At 46.2% G+C, this 24,559-nt stretch overlaps 1 protein-coding gene across 1 annotated transcript in view; it reads left to right on the top strand.

The window, feature by feature from the left end:
* Positions 1-24,559, top strand: part of LOC126413204 (zinc finger C3H1 domain-containing protein-like) — a 525,925-nt gene that overhangs the window by 107,299 nt on the left and 394,067 nt on the right. Inside the window, exon 2 of the mRNA XM_050083100.1 lies at positions 7,055-7,120. Within this exon, the coding sequence (XP_049939057.1) occupies positions 7,055-7,120 (66 nt within the window). The remainder of the gene's footprint in view (positions 1-7,054; positions 7,121-24,559) is intronic.

Raw genomic sequence — 24,559 nt, 5'->3', positions numbered from 1 at the left:
CAAGATTTAAGTGAGTCTGAACTTCGTGTTATAGTCGGCGCACGAGCGGTGGGACACAACATGTCCGAGGTAGTTATTTCCCCGTACGACCGTTTCACGAGTGTACCATGAGTATCAGACATCCGGAAAACACCGAATTTCCGACATCGCTCCGGCCGGAAAAAGATCCTGCAAAAAGTGGACTGACAACGACTGAAGAGAATCGTTCAACGTGACAGAAGTGCAACCCTCCCGCAAATTGCTGCCATCAATAAGTGTCAGCGTGCGAACCATTCAACGAAACACCGACATTCGACTGTTGATGACTGGAAACATGTTGCCTGATCGGACGAGTTTCGTTTCATATTGTATCGAGCGGATGGACGTGTATGGTTATGGAGACAATCTTATGAATCCATGGAACCTGCATGTCAGCAGGGGTCTGTTCAAGCTGGTGGGGGTTCTGTAATGGTGCGGGGCGTGTGCAGTTGGAGTGATATGGGACCCCTGATACGTCTAGATACGACTGTGACACGTACGTAAGCATCCTGTCTGATCACCTGCATCCATTTACATCCATAGTGCATTCCGACGGACATGGGCAATTCCAGTAGGACAATGTCACGCTGCACATGTCCATAATTGCTACAGAGTGGCTTCGCGAACACACTTCTGAGTTGAAACACTTCCGCTGGCCACCAGACTTCCCAGACATGAACATTATTGAGCATATCTGGGATGCCTTGCAACGTGCTGTTCGGAAGAGATATCCACCCTCTCATACTCTTACGGGTTTATGTACAGCCGTACAGGATTGGTGGTGTCAGTTCCCTCCAACTCTATTTCAGACATTAGTGAGTCCATAGCACGTCGTGTAGCCGTACTTCTGCGTGCTCGCGGGGCCCTACACGGTCTTACGCAGGTGTACCAGTTTCTTTGGCTCTTCTACTCATCAACTTGAGTAGTCGTTTAGTTTCCACTCGCTCCAATTATTTTAAAATTTGGGGAGGAATATTATCTGTCCCATCTTGTTTGACCCCAAGTCTACTTAAACTCTGTTATGGATCTCTTTATCTAATCCCATTTCTTCTATCGCATCATCCGACAAGTCTTAATCATTGCAGGGATCTTGAATGTACTCTTTCCACCTATCTGCTCTTTCCGATGCAGTAGATAATAGACTTCCCATTGCACTTAATTTTGACGCCCTAGCTTTTAATTTCACGTACTTGAAATCAGTCTTTCCGACAGTGAATTGTTTTTCGGTGTTTTCATTTTTTCCCTGTAGCTTATACGAATCCATGCAAATCCTATTTATTTCATTCGTAAACGAATTAGGAAGTCTCTTAGGAGCTAAGAATGCAAGTACTGAAGGCTGAGATCGCGTCAACTGTTTTCATCTTGGCTATTTTCCCGTCAGATGACATGTGAAGGTACCGTAGTTCAACCTTAAGCTAAGTCTAGAAAGAACTACTGATCTCAAAACTGGTGTATTTAAGTGATTTCGGGATCCTTACCAACGCCGGTTTCTAACAAAACTTCATTTTCTTATGAGGACTACATTAATGAAAGAAATGAATGATCAAACGTTGCATGTTGTCAGTGAAATTACCATTTTCCCCAACATTTTACGTTTCCAACTAGCACGAACTAAGATGCAGGTTCGATTGTCACTGCAACGGCTGCTTTTTGTCATTTGCTTGCGTTCAGACACGTAGCGACGTTGTGAGAACATGCTGCCTAATTTCAGTATACAAATATTTCTCCAGTCCGTATTTGGTGATTTATTCTCCGTGATTGTGCCGCTAAAAGCAGATGATACATAGAAAACTGTCCCAGTGTCATAGTTGGTAGTACGAGCAAACGTGAAATTTTCAAGGAAAACACTGCAAGTTTTCGCTGTCAGCAAACAAACCTTCCCAGTCCGCAGCGGACGTTAGAACTCCCACATTACATAAACACTCTCTGCACTTCATGTGCTGTCATCTGCTAGCATAGTCTTCCACCAAAATTGAAATATTCATTTTTAGATTATCTTCATCGTTATTGTGCCTCATAGTGGTATTATTTGTAAAATCTTTCTCACATCTCTCTCTTAGATGAAGGCTACGTATTTTTTTCTATAATTCTACAAATTTTATCAAGTCTCGCAATATTGAACACATCGCTTTTTGAGTTAACATTGCTTTCTGATTTTTTTTCGATTAATGGAAAGTAGTTACAAAATTTTTATTTATTGACTGCATGAGTAAATATTTACTTTCGTTCTGATCGGGGAAATTACAGCCATGAAAATAACGGCTTTGGGAGCAAACGTAATTTTCTCAATGCTTTTATACCGCAGCTCTTTTTTCCCGCAAGTGCGGACATTCGTTTATTGGCTGCTGTGAAAAATGTGCTGTGATTGAGAGAGGTGTGGGCGGTCCGAAAAACTGCTGAATGTAATTTCCCTGCGGTCTGTGATCCTCGTGGCTGACCCTAGTCAGAGGAAATTGCGGTGCACTTAATTAGGTGCTCTGAGCACGGCCCCACTTTATGGAGAGGACTTACTACTTCTGTGCCATCCCTGGGGAAGTGATTAATTTCTCTCCCGCTAATAAGGTTGAGCACATTCGTTGAAATCCAAGGTAGCAACTTTTACCCTGCTGAGAAATCGTTTTAATGTGAGCTCTTTGGTTTCCTGTGGAATGGAGGCCATCGATGTACACGACATTCACGTGAAAAGTTTAAAAAATGCTTTACTTGCAATTCTGATAGGATGTGTAGCTTTTCACATTAGAACTGCTATTTTGTTGTTTTGTTGATAAACGTTAAACCGTTGGTTACCGCCTTGGTAACATAGTTCAAAGGACGGATGAAGGCAACGGCATGCCACCCCGAACAGGACCGTATCTGGTAAATTACTGTGGCCTTCCAACAAACATTCGAATTGGTGAAAGCTTCACTTTACAGTTTAGTGTAGAAATCACTGTGGCCTTCCAACAAACATTCGAGTTGGTAGCTTCACTTTACAGCTTAATGTAGAATCAGAACAACGACGAGATTTGTCTTCTGTGGATACACTCTGTGATCAACAGTATCCAGACTCCGCTATGTACGCGGGATTGACAATTAGACGTCAGGCGGGCCAGCCAGTATAAAAGGAGGCGGGGATTACTGTGTTAGCCCCTATTTCTAAAAGAGGAAAAAACCCAAAGTTGCCAGACAGCTACCGCTCGATTAGTCTGTTGCCCACACTCGGCAAAATATTGGAACGCGTGCTGCGATAGCGTCTCAAACACTATCTGGAAGAAAATAAGATCATCCGCCACGAATAGTTTGGCTTCCAGCCACAGTTATCGGCGGAGCTTCAGCTGCTTCAGATCATAGAGTCCATACAACTCAACCTGAGTAGACGGAACTCCACAGTTGGAGTTTTCCTAGATATCGAAAAGGCATATGATCGGGTGTGGCCGGCAGCTGTGGCCGAGCGATTCTAGGCGCTTCAGTCCGGAACCGCGTGACCGCCACGGTCGCAGGTTCGAATCCTGCCTCGGGCATGGATGTGTGTAATGTCCTTAGGTTGCCACTGTTTGTCTGCTTCATTCCGTGGATGTATTGGACCAACTGCCATCCCATCTCTTGTTTAGTCCTCTGGCTAGCCGTTTCCTTTGCTGTCGTCCATGTTTACAAATGTTAGCTACTGTTGTGGGGGTCCATGCTTTCCTCATGATCCGTCCAATGTGTTTTTGTCTTCATGCATTTATTGATATCTTGTATTGTACACTGTTCCGTTGTTCTTTTTTCCCATATGGTTGCTCCTTAGATCTGTCTTAATACCTTCATTTTCACAGCCATTAACTTTTGTATGATCTTTTTCGTTTCTGATCTATTTTGTACTGAAAATATCAAAACAGTACGCACCACTGTTTTATATCTTTTATTTTCCAAACAGTTGTCACAAATTTGTTTCTCCATCTAGTATTTTGCAGGCATTCAGCTATCCTTGCTGGATTTGTCACTTGATTTTTCACTTCCGTGGTTAAGTTTTTATACCTGGCCATAACAGTGTCTAGATGTTCATCACATGTTCAGCTGACAAACTATCTACTTCTAATTTACGTCGTATAGGTGCTTTTTATATTACCATACTCTTAGTTTTCTTAGATGAGATTTCCGTGTTATATTGCGTAGCTTTTTTATTAAATTGGTGAAGTAACCTTTGTAAGCCGCGTGGGATTAGCCGAGCGGTCTAAGGCGATGCAGTCATGGACTGCGGCTGGTCCCGGCGGAGGCTCGAGTCCTCCCTAGGGCATGGGTGTGTGAGTTTGTCCTTAGGATAATTTAGGTTAAGTGGTGTGTAAGCTTAGGGACTGATGACCTTACCAGTTAAGTCCCATAAGATTTCACACACATTTGAACATTTTAATCTTTGTAAATTATCCTCATTCTTTTGTATTAGTACAACACCATCAGCGTAACATATATTATTGACCACTTTATTTCCCATTTCATAGTCTGGTTTCTTTATGCGTCTTCAGTAATGCGGTTCAGCATGAGTTTGAACGGGAGTGTGCTTAAAGAGTCTATCTATCTATCGCTTGAACCTTGTCCCGCAGTTACGCAGGGTCAGCCATCGTTAGTTGGATTTGGCATGTTAATGTTTAATGGGTAGCCGGATGCTCTTCCTGCCGCCACCCCGTACGCCCCCGGGACGGAATTAGTCTGCCCCAACTGTTTGCGTCGAGTGTAATCCATGGAATAGTGCGAAAGTGTTCAGATGTCTGCGAGCCGTGTAACTGAGGCGGAACATGGGGACCAGCCCGGTATTCACCTAGCGGGATGTGGAAAACCGCCTAAAAACCACATCCAGGTTGGCCGGCACATCGGCCCTCGTCGTTAATCCGCCTGGCGGATTCGATCCGGGGCCGGCGCGCCTACCCGAGTGCAGGAAGCAGCGCGTTAGCGCTCTCGGCTACCCTGGCGGGTAGTGTGCTTAAAGAGTCTCCTTGTGTAATTCGTTCAACTACTATAATTTCAACTGTGAATCCTTCGTGTGCTTCACTTCTCATTTTATTACCTGTATATACAGTATGAAAATTAATAAAACAAATTCCAGGGACTGACTCCTGACTGGAAATCGAGGAAAACAAGTAGTATGAATATGTGTCTGGCAATGAATCGTTCCCACGGTAGATTGCGCTGACAAATAAGTTCCTCTGACCACGTGTCGTGTATTCCTTGGGTATTGCAGGCTGTATGATTGACGCAGCGTACTATAAGCAGCAGAATGGTCCGGTATTCATGTCGACAACAAGCCGACATGGTGTTTGTGTACGGGCAAGCAGATGGAAACGGTCGAGAGGCTGCACGGCTACACCAAAACAAGTACTGTCACACACACACCAGCCACATCACACAATATTTCAAGCCCGTTTTGAGCATTTGTGTCATCGTGGGTCCTTTCAGGCAGACGAACGTGCAGGGAAGCGGCGGACTGTGCGTACACCAGATCTGGAGGACCGGATTCTACAGGATATTGAGACGAACCCTAGTACAAGCACCAGGCAAGTGGTCCCCCAACAGGGTGTAAGCCAAAGTACGATTATGTGTACCCTGCGTGAGACTCGCTGCTATCCCAATCATCTGCAATCCCATGGAGGCCCCACTGAACATCTGTTGTGACTTGGATGCGATGCAGCTCTGTACTGTATTCCAGGATGATTTGTTGTCATTGCACGCACACCGTCATTTCCGGACACATGTTCATTCGACCATTTTTCCTCCATTTGCAGTGGGGAATTCGTCAATGCAGTTTGTCGATTTTATTCACCCTGTACCCTCAAGTCAGGCCCAATCCATGGTACGAGAAACAAAGCCAAAACACCCTCCCCATTATAGGCTCTCATTGTTCGTCGCAGCAGTAAACGCCTTGCATCAGTTTAAAAGACGCAGAAACACTCGTGGTATCACGCTACACGTCTCCAGTGAGCCAATGGCAACTCTCTGTGTTGTTTGCCCCACTGAAGACGTACAGCTGGCCGGAGTGGCCGAGCGGTTCTAGGCGCTACAGTCTGGAGCCGCGCGACCGCTACGGTCGCAGGTTCGAACCCTGCCTCGGGCATGGATGTGTGTGATGACCTTAGGTTGGTTAGGTTTAACTAGTTCTAAGTTCTAGGGGACTGATGACCTCAGCAGTTAAGTCGCATAGTGCTCAGAGCCATTTGAGCCATTTTGAAGACGTACAGCTTAATGTGCTGCGGTGAGCAATTGCCTTTTCCGAGGTGTCCGACTACAATTCTCTAATGCATGCGGAAACCATTGTAATGCTTGCTTGGAAATTGGTCGAGATGAACCTGTATTCACTGGCAACGGCAATCGCTGTCAGGTTTGAAACTCACTGCAACTGTCAAGGCGTCAACACGTCTCAGGTTACTGTCGGTTGGGGTATTCTTACGACAACTCTTCATATACCACGTTGCCCGGCTGAGAGCGGTGTACCATTCTGTGTAGACACCTTGGACAATCTGCGTTGACAGGGCAACAAATCAGACAGCTTCATTCACGATGCGATCATTGGTAGATCCAAAAACCATATCTCGTTTCTGCCATTCTGTCACGTCTCCATGGGGACCAATGTTAGTGAGAGAATTGCTTATGACGCAGTGCCGCGCGCACACACTCACTACCTCACGTAAGTCATCGTTGGGGTGTCACTGAACGCTTGGCATCAGTTCAACACCAAATGCAGCGCTCGAAAGCGACCAGAGCGCTCTTTTACTGAGACGCTTAATATTTTGTCTGGTGACGTTTTAACTGCCAAAGAATTTTTATTTCATGACGCGAACGTTGTAACGTCGCTTATCCATGCCAATAATGCACCTAGAAGTTCCAAGTCAAATAATTCTCTATTGCCCTCTCGTTAATGTATGAAAACTTTGTGCAGGCTGCTAGTGGCTCGACAGTATGGGGTTTCCAGAGGTGTCAGTGCAGGAAATACTACTGTACGGCCCAGTTTGATGATGCGACGCCGCTGTGCTTCATATTCCTAAAGGCAACGATATTCTTCTCTAATAGGACTACTTTCTGATTTCAGGACAACGAGAGGAAAGGAAGACACTCCCAGAAGAGAATGGATTCCTTACCGCAGACAATAGTCAGAGTAGGTGTTGAATGATCCTATTTCAAAGTAACACGACTAACAAAAAGTATGTGTTGTGTCTGAAAACTAACCCTAACCTTTACATTGCCATACACACACACACACACACACACACACACACACACACACACACATAAACGTCATTGTATTCCATACTAAGAGTTACAAATTTGTATTTTGTTCATGTCTTTGGAGATAGATTTAATCAAAACCATTTTACATCTTGTCGATGACATATTGGCAGCAGCTGTGCTAGAGATTTTTCTGTCAGTAATTTATTGACTTTACACTCATTGCAGATTCTTAACTACATCAAATCTTCTATTGTCACTGGAATTTATGTTGTTTCGTGGGAACTGAAAATGATTACATACTCTCTGCTCACCAATGATGATGCACGAGCATAAGATACTCTGAAATGGGGATACTAATTTGCGCGAAGATATAACTTTTTGGTAGTATGTTATGTTATGTTAACTTGGGACCTAGAAACGACGGAGAGGCTCCGTCCCCGCCGCAGTCGCAGTGGTCCGCAACCCCACGACGACTGTCGCAGTCCACTTCACCCCTCCGCCGCCCCACACCGAACCCAGGGTTATTGTGCGGTTCGGCCCCCAGTGGACTCCCACAGGGAACGTCTCACACCAGACGAGTGTAACTCCTATGTTTGCGTGGTAGAGTAATGGTGGTGAACACGTACGTGGAGAACTTGTTTGCGCGGCAATCGCCGACATAGTGTAGCTGAGGCGGAATAAGGGGAACCAGCCCGCATTCGCCGAGGCAGATGGAAAACCGCCTACAAACCATCCACAGACTGGCCGGCTCACCGGACCTCGACACAAATCCGCCGGGCGGGACTTTTGGTAGTAAGTGACAGAAGATGAAAGATGACCGCTCTGAATAACGCAAGTATTCCGTCGCATAACGGGAAACTCTGGGCTAGAATTGTGTGAAGCGTCTGCATAGTACCTGTAAACGCCTCAATTCGTCGGGGTTGCGCAGCATAACAGAGCCAAAAACAAAACCTAAAATTTAGTACATTTTTAAATAGCTTTTGCGAAAGACTTAATTGCACATCTCAGAAAGCATTATGTGACTATTTCGAGAGCTTCAAGTGCTTTTTAAAGGTACGGTGTTCATTTAAAAAGACACGTAGCTCAAAGAAAAAAGTTCAAATGTGTGTGAGATCTTATGGGACTTAACTGCTAAGGTTATCAGTCCCTAAGCTTACACACTACTTAATATAAATTATCCTAAGGACAAACACACACACCCATGCCTGAGGGAGGACTCGAACCTCCGCCGGGACCAGCCGCACAGTCCATGACTGCAGCGCCTGAGACCGCTCGGCTAATCCCGCGCGGCGACATGTAGCTCCTGATTACTCCATTCATAGAAATTCACGACTATTAACATTAGAAGGGGGTGCTCGTTCTTTTGCATCCGATCCTTGATTCAAAAACTTGACGATCTTGACGCTTTATTATAATACAAAGCGCATTTTAGTGAAAGCCCTAGTGAAAAAAGAAAGAGGGGAGACCTATAGAACGTTTATCCGTCTTCACTGTTATCTTCATTATGCAAAAAAAACTTTTTACGAGATTTGTAACGGAGGGAGAATGTCAGGGAAGCTTTTTTTTACCTATCGGTCCATTCGTGTAAAAAGTGTTTGGCTTCTGTGTTGACAGCTGTGCACTGCGAGTATGACATGAAATCAAAGATGCAACAAACAGTACGTTTATTGAGAAAGCAGTTTCGAAGTAGTAGTTACAAAAGCTGCAGACAGATGGGGCTGTAATTGCAATACCCATTGCCTATAACTAGTACTCCGAACCCCGGGCGATTGTTCCACCATGAAACGTGCAAGGAGGTTAGCGTACCAAAGTCGCCAGTTCTGAACCGCACCCGCTCTGCGCGTTCTGGAATATCAAGGGTTAGAAGAGAGTATTACGGCAACAAGTCGACCCTTTCAACATGATTTAGTGTTACAAAACGACCCAGTGGAGAAACCATTCGTCAGATTTTCGCCCAGTTCGATCGCGCAGTCAGTGGCTAATGCTGTAGTCGGGATTATTCGCCCGAGGCCAAGCGTAGCTACCACTGAGAATGTCGTCGCAATTTTCTGGCCTTATACACCAACATCCGATGAAATACGTCTGCAGAGGCTGGTTTGAAGTGTTCTAGCCCGCATGCAACACGAAACAGTGTACACACGCTTCCATTCAAAACACAGTGTCGCCAGTTCATACCCGTAGCCGCTGTGCGCGAAGGGATGGCTTTGCGAACCAGATTCTCACAGCTACTGATAGGGAAGGTTTTGATGTTGGCTGTAACTGGTACACATATTAATCACTCTTCTACCCGAATGTGTTCTTGAATAAACAAAACTCGCTCTTTGGCGGTTCAATAGAAACTACTGCAGTCTGCCAAAGTTACTGTTTGGGCTGCGGTACGCGACGGAGACATTATCGGCCACCTTTTTTCATGCGAGAATCGAGAACAAGTGAATGTTACGTCGCAATTATGGAACAATCAGTCGCCACACAGCCGGCGGTGCATGATCGACTTCGCGCTGAGTGGTTCATGCTAGATTGGACCCGAACATATCGTAGCGAACAAGCGTTTCGCTTTTCTTGGTGAATTTTTAGGGAGTAGACTCATTGCGTGCGATTATATGAAATTTAGTAGGGCAAGCATGGATTGGTTTCGATGTTCACCCGATCTGACTCACTGTCAGTATTTACTATGGGATACATTGAAAGACACTGTCTGCCAGAAATATCCCACTGCTCTGGACGAACGTGAATCGTACTTTCTGTTGAGACACCACAGGATGTAACAGCAAATTTCTTCACTTGTTTGCGCCACCACTCTACTGCGAGGAGTGGACATTTAGAAGAGATTGTTTTGCGAAGACTGCTCCCAGAAGGTGAGATTGTTTATGCATGCTGGTACGAAGTGCCATCTGCTAGCAGATTTTGTAATTACTATTTCGAACTTCTGTATATAATCCTTGCTAAACTAAAACTAAACTCCTCCCGAACAGGCCATGATGGCCCAACGGTACCGACCGGCCGCCGTGTCATCCTCAGCCCACAGGTGTCACTGGATGCGGATATGGAGGGGCATGTGGTCAGCACACACCGTTCTCCCGGCCGTATGTCAGTTTCCGAGACCGGAACCGCTACTTCTCAATCAAGTAGCTCCTCATTTTGCCTCACAAGGGCTGAGTGCACCCCGCTTGCCAATAGCGCTCGGCAGGCCGGATGGTCACCCATCCATGTGCTAGCCCAGCCCGACAGCGCTTAACTTCGGTGATCTGACGGGAACCGGTGTGACCACTGCGGCAAGGCCGCAAATTGTGTGCTGATGTCACACAATAAACGTACCGTTTGTTGCAGTCTTCTATGGATGTTTGTTTCTGTTGTGTTCTCCAACAGTTTATCGAACGTAACTTCTTCTACAATACAATAGCTGGCTGTACAATAGATGTAGACGTCCGTCGATCTAAACGGAGATGTGGTTCCTCTCGGTCGGCTGGTACTTCGATCGGCGGTGCAGCGGCTTCGGTGATATCTTCTCGGAGACCCTGCTATAGCGGTTGCCATTAGCAGCGGACGAAGACTGGTCTGCCTTCGACCAGCCGGGCCTATATAGTGAGCTGGAGCCAATAGAAACCCGGCGTAGGAATCCGCAGCCGGATATGTCGCGGCGACCTCTGCAAGGAAAGGTTCCTATTAATCGACTGGAATCTTCGGCGTGTTTACCTGATGTCTTCGCCTGTTTGGCTGTTGGTTTGTTTCCCTCATAGCGTGGCTGTTATGCGGTGCTGCCTGCCATGTAGGGGAACCCGATGGCAGACAGTACAGTTTCCATGTTTTTTTTTTTAATTTTAAAATGAAGAATCCCTGTGATGGACATCCCGTTAATGGATCGTCCTTGCACAAGTAAATGTGTCTACACTGGTGAAGCCAAATCCGTGGCCGTAGCGGGTCCGCCGGTGGTTAGCGCAGTACGAGAGCCAGTAAGCGATGCAGCAGGAGGCCCTAAGCGCCCAACACGATGCAAAGCAGCGCCGCCCGTACTGTTAAACCTTTTCTGCACCGAGCGAACACCAGCTAACGAGCTTTCTCTCTGCTGTAAACGGCAGCTACCTCCACCGAACAGCATCCGGTCGTGTCTGCAGGTTCTCACTCGTGTCATCAAAGGAAGCTCGCACCCTCACCGCTTCGGCGCTCAGCTCTGTCTTAAGAGCACAGAAACCAATTGTTTCTGCAGTCCATAGTTTCGTACCCATCTACTACGTCGCTAGTAAGATAAAACTGCCCAGGAAAATATTTCATGCACCATAAGATAGGGCCGGCCGGAGTGGCCGAGCGGTTCTACGCGCTACAGTCTGGAACGCGCGACCTCTACGGTCGCCGGCCGGAGTGGCCGAGCGGTTCTAGGCGCTACAGTCGGGAACCGCGAGACCGCTACGGTCGCAGGTTCGAATCCTGCCTCGGGCATGGACTTGTGTGCTGTCCTTATGTTAGGTAGGTTTAAGTAGTTCTAAGAGACTGATGACCTCAGAAGTTAAGTCCCATAGTGCTCAGAGCCATTTGAACCTCTATGGCCGCAGGTTCGAATCCTGCCTCGGGCATGGATGTGTGTGATGTCCTTAGGTTAGTTAGGTTTAAGTAGTTCTAAGTTTAGGGGACTGATGACGTCAGCAGTTAAGTCCCATAGTGCTCAGAGCCATTTGAACCATAAAATAGGCAGCCCGATTTACATCACCCGCACCTGGAGCAGATGATGTAAGTTTGGTTGCCTCTGTTAAGGTGGATTAAATACACTCCAAGACAAAAAGAAAAGAGGCATCTGGAAGGAATTAGCCGAATGGGACGCAAATCAACACATCCGATGTAAATATACAAACAAATGTTTACAGTTTCAGAAAAATTGGATGATTTATTCAGGAGAAAGAGCTCTACAAATTGAGCAAGTCAGTAACGCGTTGGTCCACCTCTGGCCATTATGCAAGCAGTTCTTCGGCTTGGCATTGATGGATGGAATTGTTGGATGTCCCCCTGAGTGGTATCGTACCACACACTGTCGAAATGACGCTTTAGATCATTAAAATCCGTTGCTGGTTGGAGGGTTCTGCCCATAACGGAGCTTACGCGCGCTCAAGACCGAAGTTATCAACGTGCCCATAATGCTTCGAACTTTGTCAATTGGAGAGAGGTCCAGCGATCTTTCTTGCCGAAGTGCTAATGGCATTAGCACAAAAACAGTGCAACAGTTTTAGTTTTTTGCAAGCCTTGCAGCAGAGAAAATGATAGAAACAATATAGAAGAAACAGCTCTTTCATTTACAGCAAGGAAAGCATGTATCATTCTGCTGGGTACAGTGGCACGTGGGAATCCGGGGAAATGAGCAAGCATACAAAGCAGCCAAGAGACTTGCAGGGAACATGACGTTACACGGCGTGGCGTTCCCCTGCAGATTGTCATTTCGCTGTTGAGTCAGAGAGCCACAGAAGTGTGCAGGGAGGAGTGGCTGGCGGCGATCGACAGAAAGATACGGCCAGTGAAGTCAACCTCCGGTCAAGGTATTACTGCTGCCGCCACACCAGCGGGATGAAGCGGAGACCTCCACCTCCTGTTACAACAGTGGCCGCTAACACATCGCCCCATGGCCTGGCAGGTGGACACCCCACTCTGTGGCTCCTGTGGTCTGTAAATCGTGGTACGCCACATTTTATCATTCAGTTTTATACTGGGTGATTATAATTAGAACTGCAGCTATTCACAGACATCCAGTGTAGCTATCCAATGGCTGCAAAGCTTGGTAGATATTCTAATAGGGTCATCCAGAACCGATTTACGGTGGAAAAGAATTAGTTCCAATTTTGGCTACCAGGTGCAAATCTGGCGCTGAGAACGCAAGAAAGGTGTATAGAAATGTTTCCATAAATAATGTAACAGGAACGGGCAGTGAGAAAGTCATCATGCTGATTTTATTACTAACTGCCACTTGCACAGTTTGTTAAATGTGAGCACTGGACACGTCCACCTGATGCTGCATCCCTAAAATGATGTGGTCAGTAGTTGTTCGCAGCAGTGCCGTTTACAATAGAACAGTTTTACTAACACTTCGTGCTCTCTCTTCTCGACATCCGTACCGTTCACTCACGTTATTATTTGTCAAATGACAGTGTGGTTGTCATGCAAACAGTGTACAGCGCCAGATTTGCATGTGGTGGCCAAAACTGGAACTATGTTTTTTCCTGTGTAAACCGGTTCCACATTAACCCATTAGTATATCGAGCAAGTTCTGCTGCCACTACACTCCACGTCGGAACTCCGTTAGTAACTGCACTTCAGTCATAACCATCCAGTCTACTGATGTGAGTCTTCAGTTTCTCCCGGTGTATTCCTTGCTCGAACAGTCCACTGGTGTACTGCCGGTCCATAGTGTCCAACGGACACAATATTTCGGTGATCAGACATGTCGCCATCATCAGGTGCGCTAACGAACTGAGCTCCTGAGGGCGGGCGGCCGTATTAAAGCCCCTCCCCTCGCGAGGCGTTCTCTCCGCGGCCCGCGCCCGCGCGTCAGCGGTCGCTGAGACGCTGGCGTCGACGTCAGTGGCAGCGTCGGCGTAACTGCCTCGTCCGCCCTAGTCGCCCGTTCGTTTCCTTGGCTGAGCGTCTTTTTAATTAGACTCAATGCTGGTTCCCATGCCCTGCTGCGGTTGTAGCCGCAATCTCGGTTGATGAGTCCGTCCCTGGTACGAATTTCGATAGCCTCTCTAACGACGCAGTATTTAGATGTCTGTGCCGAGACCCTAGTATATTGGTAGTCCATTTCGTGCTTTTCAGACAAACAGTGCTCTGCGACCTCCGACTTGTTGGGGTACCCAAGTCGAGTGTGCCTCTAATGTTCTCGGCAACGATCTTCGATGGTGCGCACTGTCTGTCCAACATAAGACAGTGTAAGTGTCTTCCCACACTTACACGGAATCTGGTATAAGCCGGCCTTCTTCAAACCGAGATTGTCTTTGACGCTTCTCAATAATGCTTGTGTTTTATTTGGTGGACAAAAGAAAGTTCCTACTCGCTGTTTCCTCAATATCCGTCCTATTTTCCCCGATAGTGCGCTATAGGCAGTGGCTATCTCTTTCTCCGTGACTTTTTCCGTCTCCACACGTTTTACTGTAGAGATGGGGTGGAGAGCGCGTCTGATCTGCCATTCCGAGTACCCGTTTTTCCGGAATACAGTTTTGAGGCATTCGAGCTCTTGGGGCAGACACTCTACGTCAGAGATGGTGACGCCCTGTGCACCAGTGTTTTTAGCACCCCATTCCTCTGAGCAGGGCGGCGGCAGCTACCCGCATGCAAATACAGGTCGGTGTGTGTTTTCTTCCTGTATTTTCATGCGGATGAGTTTCAGTACAGCACTCGTGGCTGCCGCATCGCGGTCTCGAAGTGGGGCCGAGGCAGTGCCAGATAAGTTTTACAGTTTGACGATAATCTACGTATTTGTAGTTTTAGCTTGACGATGTCCGCTATGGACAAACGGTAGATACTGTTATTCTGAAGAAGGTTGGGTTATCCCGACTGAAACCTAGGTAAATTCTAGGTAAACGGTGCAACTGAGGCTGTTCATTATTAAAGTTAAAATTAATATTTATACAGTTGCTGACAGGGCCGAGAAATGTTGAAGATCTTTAAGATAACAAGTTTATTTGTTCCCTCAAATTGCTACGGCCCACAAGACACATGTGTGCTGGGGACAGAAAAATACACCTAGACGGAGAAACAATGTAAACATAATTTAAATTAAAATTTTACGTATGTAATTTATCTATTTATTTCTGTATCTATTTTTCTTATGAATTCGACTAAACCAGTCAATGTAGCGATCCCACGCATCTTAATCATCAATGATGTAATGGTGTAGGCGATGGGAAGAGTTTACAGTATATACCTCGTCCAAAAGTGCCTGATTCAGCAGTGACTATCCTACTTCTACGGACATCGCTGGGCGTAAAACATCGAACTTTGTTGCCTATATTTTAGACGTTGTTTAGCCGTATTTTCATCTCTCTGTACTGAATTCGTACTATTACTGCATTGCAGCGGTGAAAAGCCTGAAGATGGTCTGAGGAAAAAGCCGAAACCTGTTGATAACAAATAAAAAATCTGAAAACGCGATCGCGACTTTTTATTTGATATTTAGGAGAAAGAATGTGCGATCACTGGATAACCAGGGCAGTCAGGACGCCGCTTGCTTGTGATTTTTTTTTTGTCCTCTGCTGAATTCCTGTATCTAATTCAACACAAATTTCCATGAAAAACAGTTCTAAGCACACACTGGACGAATTACGCTATAGACGTCTTCTGCGGACAGTCCCCTGGCTCACAAAAGTCGCGTTGATCTAGTCAGGCACACACTCATGGTACCCCTGCCTGCCATCTAGTCAAATAGCAGGTCATTCACCAATGGCTGCGGAAAACTACGTATCGCCTACCTACCACGCGAAGTGTGCTGCCACCGTCTATATACGTCCAGGCGCGAAATTTAAAACGGTGTGCGGTATTCTGGCGTTTGCGACGTATTTACTGACTCACCCTCGTAGATTCAAATGTAATTTGTGAATTGAAGGCCGGCCGAAGTGGCCGAGCGGTTCTAGGCGCTACAGTCTGGAACCGCACGACCGTTACTGTCGCAGGTTCGAATCCTGCCTCGGGCATGGATGTGTGTGATGTCCTTAGGTTAGTTAGGTTTAAGTAACTCTTACATTCTAGGGGACTGATGACCTTAGATGTTAAGTCCGATAGTGCTCAGAGCCATTTTTGTGAATTGGAAGGCTACTGTGCAATATTTCCTTATAAGCAAAATGCAGATGGCTATTATATTCTTTGTTGCGGTAGCGCCGAAACGATAATCATTTGAATGGCGCCGGATGTAGTAGTCCTCGTGGTAATTTGACGTTAATATCATGCCTTCTCCTTCAAGAAGTTGCAACTTTAATGGTTAACAGTGCACTTGACGTCATTTGCCTTGATAAATCACCACTGTTACTCTTGAAGACTGCGTATGCCGCTAGTAATTGAAATGGAAGGTATATGTGTTACTTAAAGAGAAACTCTAAATCAAAGTATTTTTCCCCGTACTTGGCACATGAAGTGGTTCATTTTGCTTACACAAAAGGAGGAACTGCTATGGTTATGGAGGAAGGGGTAATGGTGAGGCAGAGTGGTATCAGGAACCCTGGACTGATCTTCAGGATGCTTTACCATTCATGTTACTATTTCAGTCAATGATTTAACTTTATAGGGCGAAATAAGTAAAGCATAACACTACATAGCACTTAATCTCCTGATGTAAAAAAGTTTGAATGTGTAATCTGTTGTTCCTCTCATGTTACGGGAGAAACGTTCGGGTTGATACAAATGATTTGGGAGAGAACATTGTAACACTTATAGCAAGACACCGTGGAAATATTCTCTCAAAGTACTTGGAAGTTTTTCATTTACACCGATACTCTAAATTCGCATTCCGCAGCGTAACCAGTGTACTTGATAATTGCGTTTTGAAGTACGTGTTCCAAAATTGCGTTATTTATGAATGTTTCACTATTTGCAGTGTAGTGGAGTGTACTTCCTATTTACCTGTTTTAATAACTTTAGGTGTAGGTTTTCTGTGCCACGCTACAAAACTCAATATCTCCTTTTCGCTGCTTCCTTATTCAGCAACACGGAGTATGCGCCAACGTCCGTCGCTGGCTGGTGGAAAGTAAACACTACTCTGATCGAAGCGGCAATTTCATGCCCCATTTATGTGCTACCTCTCAGGTAAGGTAAACGGAAGACGACCTGAACTTCCAGTCAAAGTCAAACAAAGGAAGCTCTTTTATTCTGCTCTTTTATTCTGCCTTACGTATTTAGATAAATAGGAGAGCGAACACGGTGTTTCGTACCGACTGGGAACTCTACAGTTCTCGTAGGCTAAGAAATGATGGTAAATGACGAATAAGACGAGAACGCCGCGAAATGACTAACAAGGCTCTCTCGTGATACCAACAGCGAATTCGGCAACAGTCTGCATGTATCTGCTCGCGCCTCTCGCGTTTCCATGAAAGCTCGTCAGCACCATTCGGTAAATCGAACGTAACGTGTCCTCTTCGTCTCGTCTCCGACTTCTGAGAAGAGAGTGACCAAGTCGCGTGACTCGTATCTGGGAGGAACCGGACTGAAGTTCTCGGTCAGGCGCACGGGTTTAGAATTTCCGCGGCGCCCTTAAATTTTCTCCGGCCAATCATTCCAGTCAATCGTCGCCCATATAAATTAATGATACAATTCTAATGATCCACATGTCAACGGGTCAATACAATGAAACATTCCTTCTCTCTGAACAGCACGGTAGCTGCACATTAACGAAACAAACGTCTCGCGGGCGCCTCCCCGAATGAATTCGTGCTGTGAATATCGACTAAATTAATACCTGGACGTTTTGCGTTAATAACGACTAACCTTTCTCTTTTGTATGTGCCTGTCGATGACTCAGCACTTCTGCTATTCCGTGAGCGGTCTCCTGCAGTCCTAACTACACTGAAGAGCCAAAGAAACTGGTACACCTGCTTACTATCGTGTACGGCTCTCGCGAGCACGCAGAAGTGGCACAGCACGTCGCGGCATGGACTCGACTAATGTCTGAAGTAGCGCTGGAGGCTATTGATACCATGAATCCTGCAGGGCTGTCCATAAATTCGTAAGGGTACGATGTGGTGGAGATCTCTTCTGAACAGCACGTTGCAAGGCATCCCAGATATGCCCTGGGGACTCTGGTGGCCAGCAGAAGTGTTTAAGCAAAGAAGAGTGTTCCTGGAGCCACTCTGTAGCACTTCTGGACGAACAGGGTGTCGCATTGTCCTGCTGGAATTGCCCACGTCCGTCTGAGTGCACAATGGACGTGAATGGATGCAGGTGATGAGACAGGACGCTTACGTACGTGTCACCTGTGAGAGTCGCATCCAGACGCAGCAGGGGTCCCGTATCACTCCAGCTGCACACGCCCCACACCATTACAAAGCCTCCACCAGCTTGAGCAGTCCCCTGCTGATATGCACGGTCCATGGATTCATGAGGTTATCTCCATACCCGTACACGTCCATCCATACAATTTGAAACGAGACTCGTGCGACCAAGAACATATGACATCAACAGTCCAATGTCGGTGTTGACGGACCCAGGCGAGGCGTAAAGGTTTGTGTCGTGCAGTCATCGAGGGTACACGAGTGGCCATTCGACTTCGAAAGCCCATATCGTTGAATGGCTCGCCCGCTGACCCTTGGCGATAGCCCAGAACTGAAATCTGCAGCAATTTGCGAAAGGGTTTCACTTCTGTCACGCTGAATGATTCTTTTCAGTCGTCGTTGGTCCCGTTCTTACAGGATCTTTTTGCGGCCGCATCGATGTCGCAGATTCGATGTTTTACCGGATTCCTGATATTCAAAGTACACTCGCGAAATGGTCGTGCGGGAAAATACCCACTTCGGAACTACCTCGGAGATGCTGTGTCCCAACGCTCGTTCGCCGACTATAACACTAAGTTCAAACTCACTTAAAACTTGATAACCTGCCATTGTACGAGGGTCACTCCAAAAGAAATGGTTCGAATGGCTCTGAGCACTATGGGACTTAACATCTGAGGTCATCAGTCCCCTAGAACTCAGAACTACGTAAACCTTACTAACCTAAGGACATCACACACATCCATACCCGAGGCAGGATTTGAACCTACGACCGTAGCAGTCGCGCGGTTCCGGGCTGAAGCGCCTAGAACCGCTCGGCCACCATGGCCGCAAAAGAAATGCACACTATTTTTGTAAAAATACGGTTTTCATTCTGCATGTGTCAAAGTTTTAAGCCGGACGGAGTGGCCGTGCGGTTCTAGGCGCTACAGTCTGGAGCCGCGTGACCGCTACGGTCGCAGGTTCGAATCCTGCCTCGGGCATGGATGTGTGTGATGTCCTTAGGTTAGTTAGGTTTAAGTAGTTCTAAGTTCTAGGGGACTGATGACCACAGCAGTTAAGTCCCATAGTGCTCAGAGCCATTTGAACCATTTGAAAGTTTTACAGTGTGTAGATACATCCTTCCCGCTTGATTTCAAACTTAGTTAAACCCGTTCCCGTGAGTGATGCCGTCACAGTATGTCTTCAAGGTGGCTGCTACACTTGACGTTCGTCAGAAGCTACGTGCTGTCATAGAATTCCTGTGCTGTGAAAACGAGACAGTGGGAAACATCCACAAGAGGTTGAAAAAGGTGTATGGAGATGCTGCTGGGGATCGCAGTACAGTTAGTCGGTGGGCAAGCAGGTTACGTGATGAAAGCGGGCACGGCAATATTGAGGATTGTCCTCGCAGCGGCAGGCCTCGTACAGCACACACTCCAGACAATGTGCAGCGAGCTAACGAACTGGCGACTGATGACAGACGCATCACAGTGAACGGATTGTCACACTACGTTGCGATAGAGGAAGGAAGTGTTTGCAAAATACTGAAAGTGTTGGCGTTAAAAAAGATTTGTGTCAGGTGGGTTCCCAGGATGTTGACAGTGGCTCACAAAGAAACAAGAAAAACAGTATGCAGCGAACTTTTGGAACAGTACGAGAATGGTAGAGATGAATTTCTTGGAAGAATTGTGACTAGTGATGAAACATGGCTCCATCATTTTTCACCAGAGACGAAGAGGCAATCAATGGAGTGGCATCATGTAAATTCACCCAAGGAAAAAAAATTAATTGAAAAGCACACCTTCTGCTGGAAAAGTTATGGCTACGTTGTTTTTCGATTTCGAAGGACTCTTGCTTGTGGACATCATGCCTAGTGGAACCACCATAAATTCTGATGTATATGTGACGACAATGAAGAAACGTCAAGCTCGACTGAGTCGTGTTCGACCACATCGGCAAATGCAGGATGTTTAGCTGTTGCAGGACAATGCAGCGCCACATGTCAGTCAAAAAAACATGGAAGCCATCACAGAACTCGGGTGGACAACACTGAAACACCCGCCTTAGAGTCCTGACCTGGCTCCATGTGACTATCATCTCTTTGGGAAACTGAAAAACTCTCTTCGTGGAACAAGGTTTGAAGATGACGACTCCCTTGTGCACGCTGCCAAAGAGTGGCTCCAACAGGTTGGTCCAGAATTTTACAGTGCGGGTAAACAGGCGCTGGTTCCAAGATGGCGTAAGGCAATTGAGATGGATGGGAATTATGTGGAGAAATGTAAACATTGTTGCTAAAGGATGTATCTACACACTGTAAAATTTTTAAACATCTACAATAAAAGATTGATTTAAAAAAAAATAGTGTGCATTTCTTTTGGAGTGTCCCTCGTAGTAGCAGTAATTGATGTAAGACTCTTGTCTTATATAGGCGTTGCCGACCGCAGCGCCGTATTCTGCCTGTTTACATATCCCTGTATTTGAATAGGCATGCCTAGACCACTTTCTTCGGCGCTTCTGTGTAGTTAATTTGACTAGCGCGGAGAGCTACGTCAAAGCAGGCTTCGTACTGAAGACGACTACAGTCACAATAGCAAACACGTACGGCGAGAGGTTGTTACGAGCGTCTGGAAGAGACCGTCTAAAAGGGAGACAGCAGCGACATCGTCGCTGGCAAAACGTTGCCCCCTTCCTCAAAAGAGCATAAGGACGTCTGGCGGAGACAGTTGGCGAGTGCTCGCACTGTAGACAAGCGAGCGCGGCGCGGCGCGGCGGTGTAACGCCTCGCCCGGGCTCCGGGCTACGGGTCTGCACTTGTCGTTGCGGTACCTGCTGGCGTCCCTGATCTTTAGCCGCCGCTCTCCTTTCTCTCTGCCACGCGGCATCCTGCGGGGACAATAGCCTGCGTCGCGGGCCATTCTGCCGGCCAGGCCGCCTCCAGGAACGTGTAAGGCTCTTCTAATGAACAACGCGCTTGTTCACTTACTTTTGCGGCGGTTTTAAGTCCCATCAACGTCGAGATCGCTAGAAACGGAGTGCTCAGTCTGATGAACGCAGAGCAGGAGGGGAAGGGGGGGGGGGGGGAGAAGACTGGCAGACGGCAGGAGGGGAGGATGTGTCTTCATCGATGGAATCACTCTAGCATTCATTTGTAGTCATTAAGAAATATAAAACATACTAGAATTTCGGTTCTGCTCCTCTCCCATGTGCCTATTCTCGAAATCTGCGATTGCTCGCATCTTTGAGTGCCACGGTAATTTTTTTTTCAAATGGTTCAAATGGCTTTGAGCACTATCTGAGGTCATCAGTCCCCTAGAGCTTAGAACTACTTAAACCTAACTAACCGAAGGACATCACACGCATCAATGCCCGAGGCAGGATTCGAACCTGCGACCGTAGCGGTCGCGCGGTTCCAGACTGAAGCGCCCAGAACCGCTCGGCCACAGCGGCAGGCTATTTTTTTCTCTAATAAAGATAGCTCTTACGTCTTTTAGCTTTATGTTCCATACACAAATACATATATCAAATAAATTACTTCTTTCCTCTTACCAACACTTTATAAATACTCGTAAATATAAAACGAAACATACACTGAGAAGCCAAAACGATATGACTACTGCCCACCGCGACGTTGACTGCCACCTGGCGGCTTTGCAAGCACGTGACGCGTACCAAAGGTGTGTAAGCGGAGCAGACCCGGAGGGGGGATCACCCCAGGAAAGATATGAGCTGCGAATGAGGAAACCCATTGAAATAAGCGACTGTGACAAAGTGCAGATGATAATCACGCAGACCCTGTGAACGAGTATCTCGAAAACGGCCAAGCTGGTCGAATGTTCACACCCTACTGTCTTGAGCATCTACGGAAAGAGTTTGCAGGACAGTGAACCTACCACTAGCCGCTAGGTGGTTGGACGTACACGACACTTCACAGAACGTTGGGTTCGGAGGCTTGTCTCCTCCGTAAAGTAGCGTAGATGATCTGTGGCATCTCTGCCTAAAGAGGACAATGCTGGTGCACGCACAAGTGTTGCGCAGCACATCGTCCATCGTACATTGTTGAACATGTAGCTCCGCAGCAGACCACCTCTAGGTGTCACATGTTGATCCGATGACATCGTCAGTTACGACGACAGTGGGCATAGGACCATCGGGATTCGACTATCGATCAATGGAAATGTGTCAGCTCTTCGAGTAGGTCGATGGTCGTATCCCAAACACCGTCATCGAGGTGAAGGCGGCTCGAAGCGTGCAGCACGCAACGGACGTAGGCTGGTCGAAGAAATATTGTGCTATGCCAGACATTATCCTGCGCTTGCTTGGGACCCGTGTTTGTAATCGAAGACACGCTGACAGCTGCGAACCACCTGCATCTCTTTTGTGCTTGAGATCTTCACTAACGGTGATGTCATCTTCCAGCAATGTAACTGTCATGTCACGGAGCAACAACCGTGCTAGTGGTTGGAAGACCATTATAGTGAACTGACGTTGATGTTTCGGCGATCAAGTTCCTCTGAGGTAAATCCTATGGAAACCATCAGTTCCGCTATCGATCATCATCATCGCGTACGCGAATCAATCGCCCATTATTTATGCGAATTACAAGACCTGTGCGTGGACATCTAGTGTCACATACCTCCACAAACCTACCAACAAACTTTCAGATCCCTGATACGCAGAATCAGTGATATCTTTCGTTCCAGAGACGGACAAACAAGCTGTTAAGCAGCTGGTCATGATGTTATGGTTCATCAGTGTATACAGGGTTTAATGGGTATCAGTGCAGATATTTCTGTTGGTGATTGAGGACGGTGTACAGAATAACTTTACATCAGTATTTCCTTCATTTGCAGACTGATAATTATATCCATTAACAGTATTATGTTTTTAGGTTGGTTAGTACCTTCAAGTGAGCATGGCAGAAACGAGGCATTAATGCTTATTTTTCCCTGAGTGGTAGGTCAGTTGTTGAAGCAAGGACATGTGGACACAGAGCAGTTACTGAATACTGACAGTCACAGTCCTACGTAGTGGTGCAGTTACAGCCATGCAGAAAACATGAGGGTGCAAAATTTGTGATGTGTTTGTGGGAAGATTGTTCGAGGAGAACAGAACAAAAACAGGCAACACACTGATGTGTACACATAGAAAGGTGCCATATATAAAAATATCTGCGCTCATACCCGTCACATCCTGTGTAAGTTTCTTAACTTAAAAATATTTTAATATGCCATGGCTACACACAATTTATTATTATATTCGCATCTCTCGTCGCAGTACTTCGCGATAGTCATAATAAATGAATAACTAAGGTTAACTTCACTTCTGGTTTGGTTATCTAACAAGTGAGTCAAATCCAGCTCCGTGTGACGTACACACAAGGTAAGTAACAACACGCGTTGTTGTATGCTCTTTACAAGCACAAGTGGAACAGAGATAGCACCAATGCTGCATGCATCTGTTTTTCCTTTTAGGACAGTAGTGACATCTCTTGTTTCATTTATCCTTCTGGTATACGTAGGTTGTAGATATCTACTACACCTTTAATTTTCTCCTTAAAGTGATGCCATATTGTAGGAATTGACGTGCGTTTGTAAGCACCAATCTCAGTTCTGCAAGGGATCTTCTCATTGGCATTGTAATTTGTAATCATCTTGTATATTGTTTGACCATCCACTGCTCCGATATTCGGCAAGATGAAAAACTGCGTAATAAACAAGCGGTCGGTTATTCTTGCACCAGAATATTCCTATTTCAGACATCTATACGAGACTGTAGAATGTAATCTCGTCAGGTTTATCCGCTTTGACACTGCCACCGTCTATACTATCGTCGTTATGTATGTTGGTTACCATCAGTACATTCTTTCCTACAAGAATTGACATCTTCAAGTATGTGGAGAACGCGATCTTAATTTTCAATGTGAAGCTTATTTCTCTAGATCGCATATTTATAAAATGATACGGCTGGTTTCGATAGCTCAAGTAATCATCTTCAGATCGTTACAGCGACTAACACGTCATATGTGGTACGATCATGTTCCGAGTTATTAAAACTAAGAATTTTTAATGCCTCAGTATTTCATTATACTACCGGTGACGACTTACTCGCTGTAGCGACGTTTTAATGATCTGAAGGTGATTACTTGAGCAGATCGGCCGTATCATTTTGTAAATCTGCGATCCAGACAAATAAGTTATTAATTCTTTTTCTGTTTCCTGTTTGGAACTTATGACGAAAGGAGGCAATTGCTACCTGGCTTCTCTACAAATGCAAAACTGCTGCTGTTTACTGGCCTTCCTTTTAAGCACTGCGCAACATCGCACGATTTTCTGTTGGTCACTGTACATTGTATTCACCTAACAACGCCAAGTGCCGAGTGCATACAATCTTGGTTGAAATATCGGCTCTCGGGATTTATTAGGGCTTGTCAGCGT

The sequence above is a fragment of the Schistocerca serialis genome, chromosome 7, assembly GCF_023864345.2.
Source record: "Schistocerca serialis cubense isolate TAMUIC-IGC-003099 chromosome 7, iqSchSeri2.2, whole genome shotgun sequence".
Classification (NCBI taxonomy): domain Eukaryota; kingdom Metazoa; phylum Arthropoda; class Insecta; order Orthoptera; family Acrididae; genus Schistocerca; species Schistocerca serialis.
This window is presented reverse-complemented; position numbering and strand designations above follow the sequence as displayed.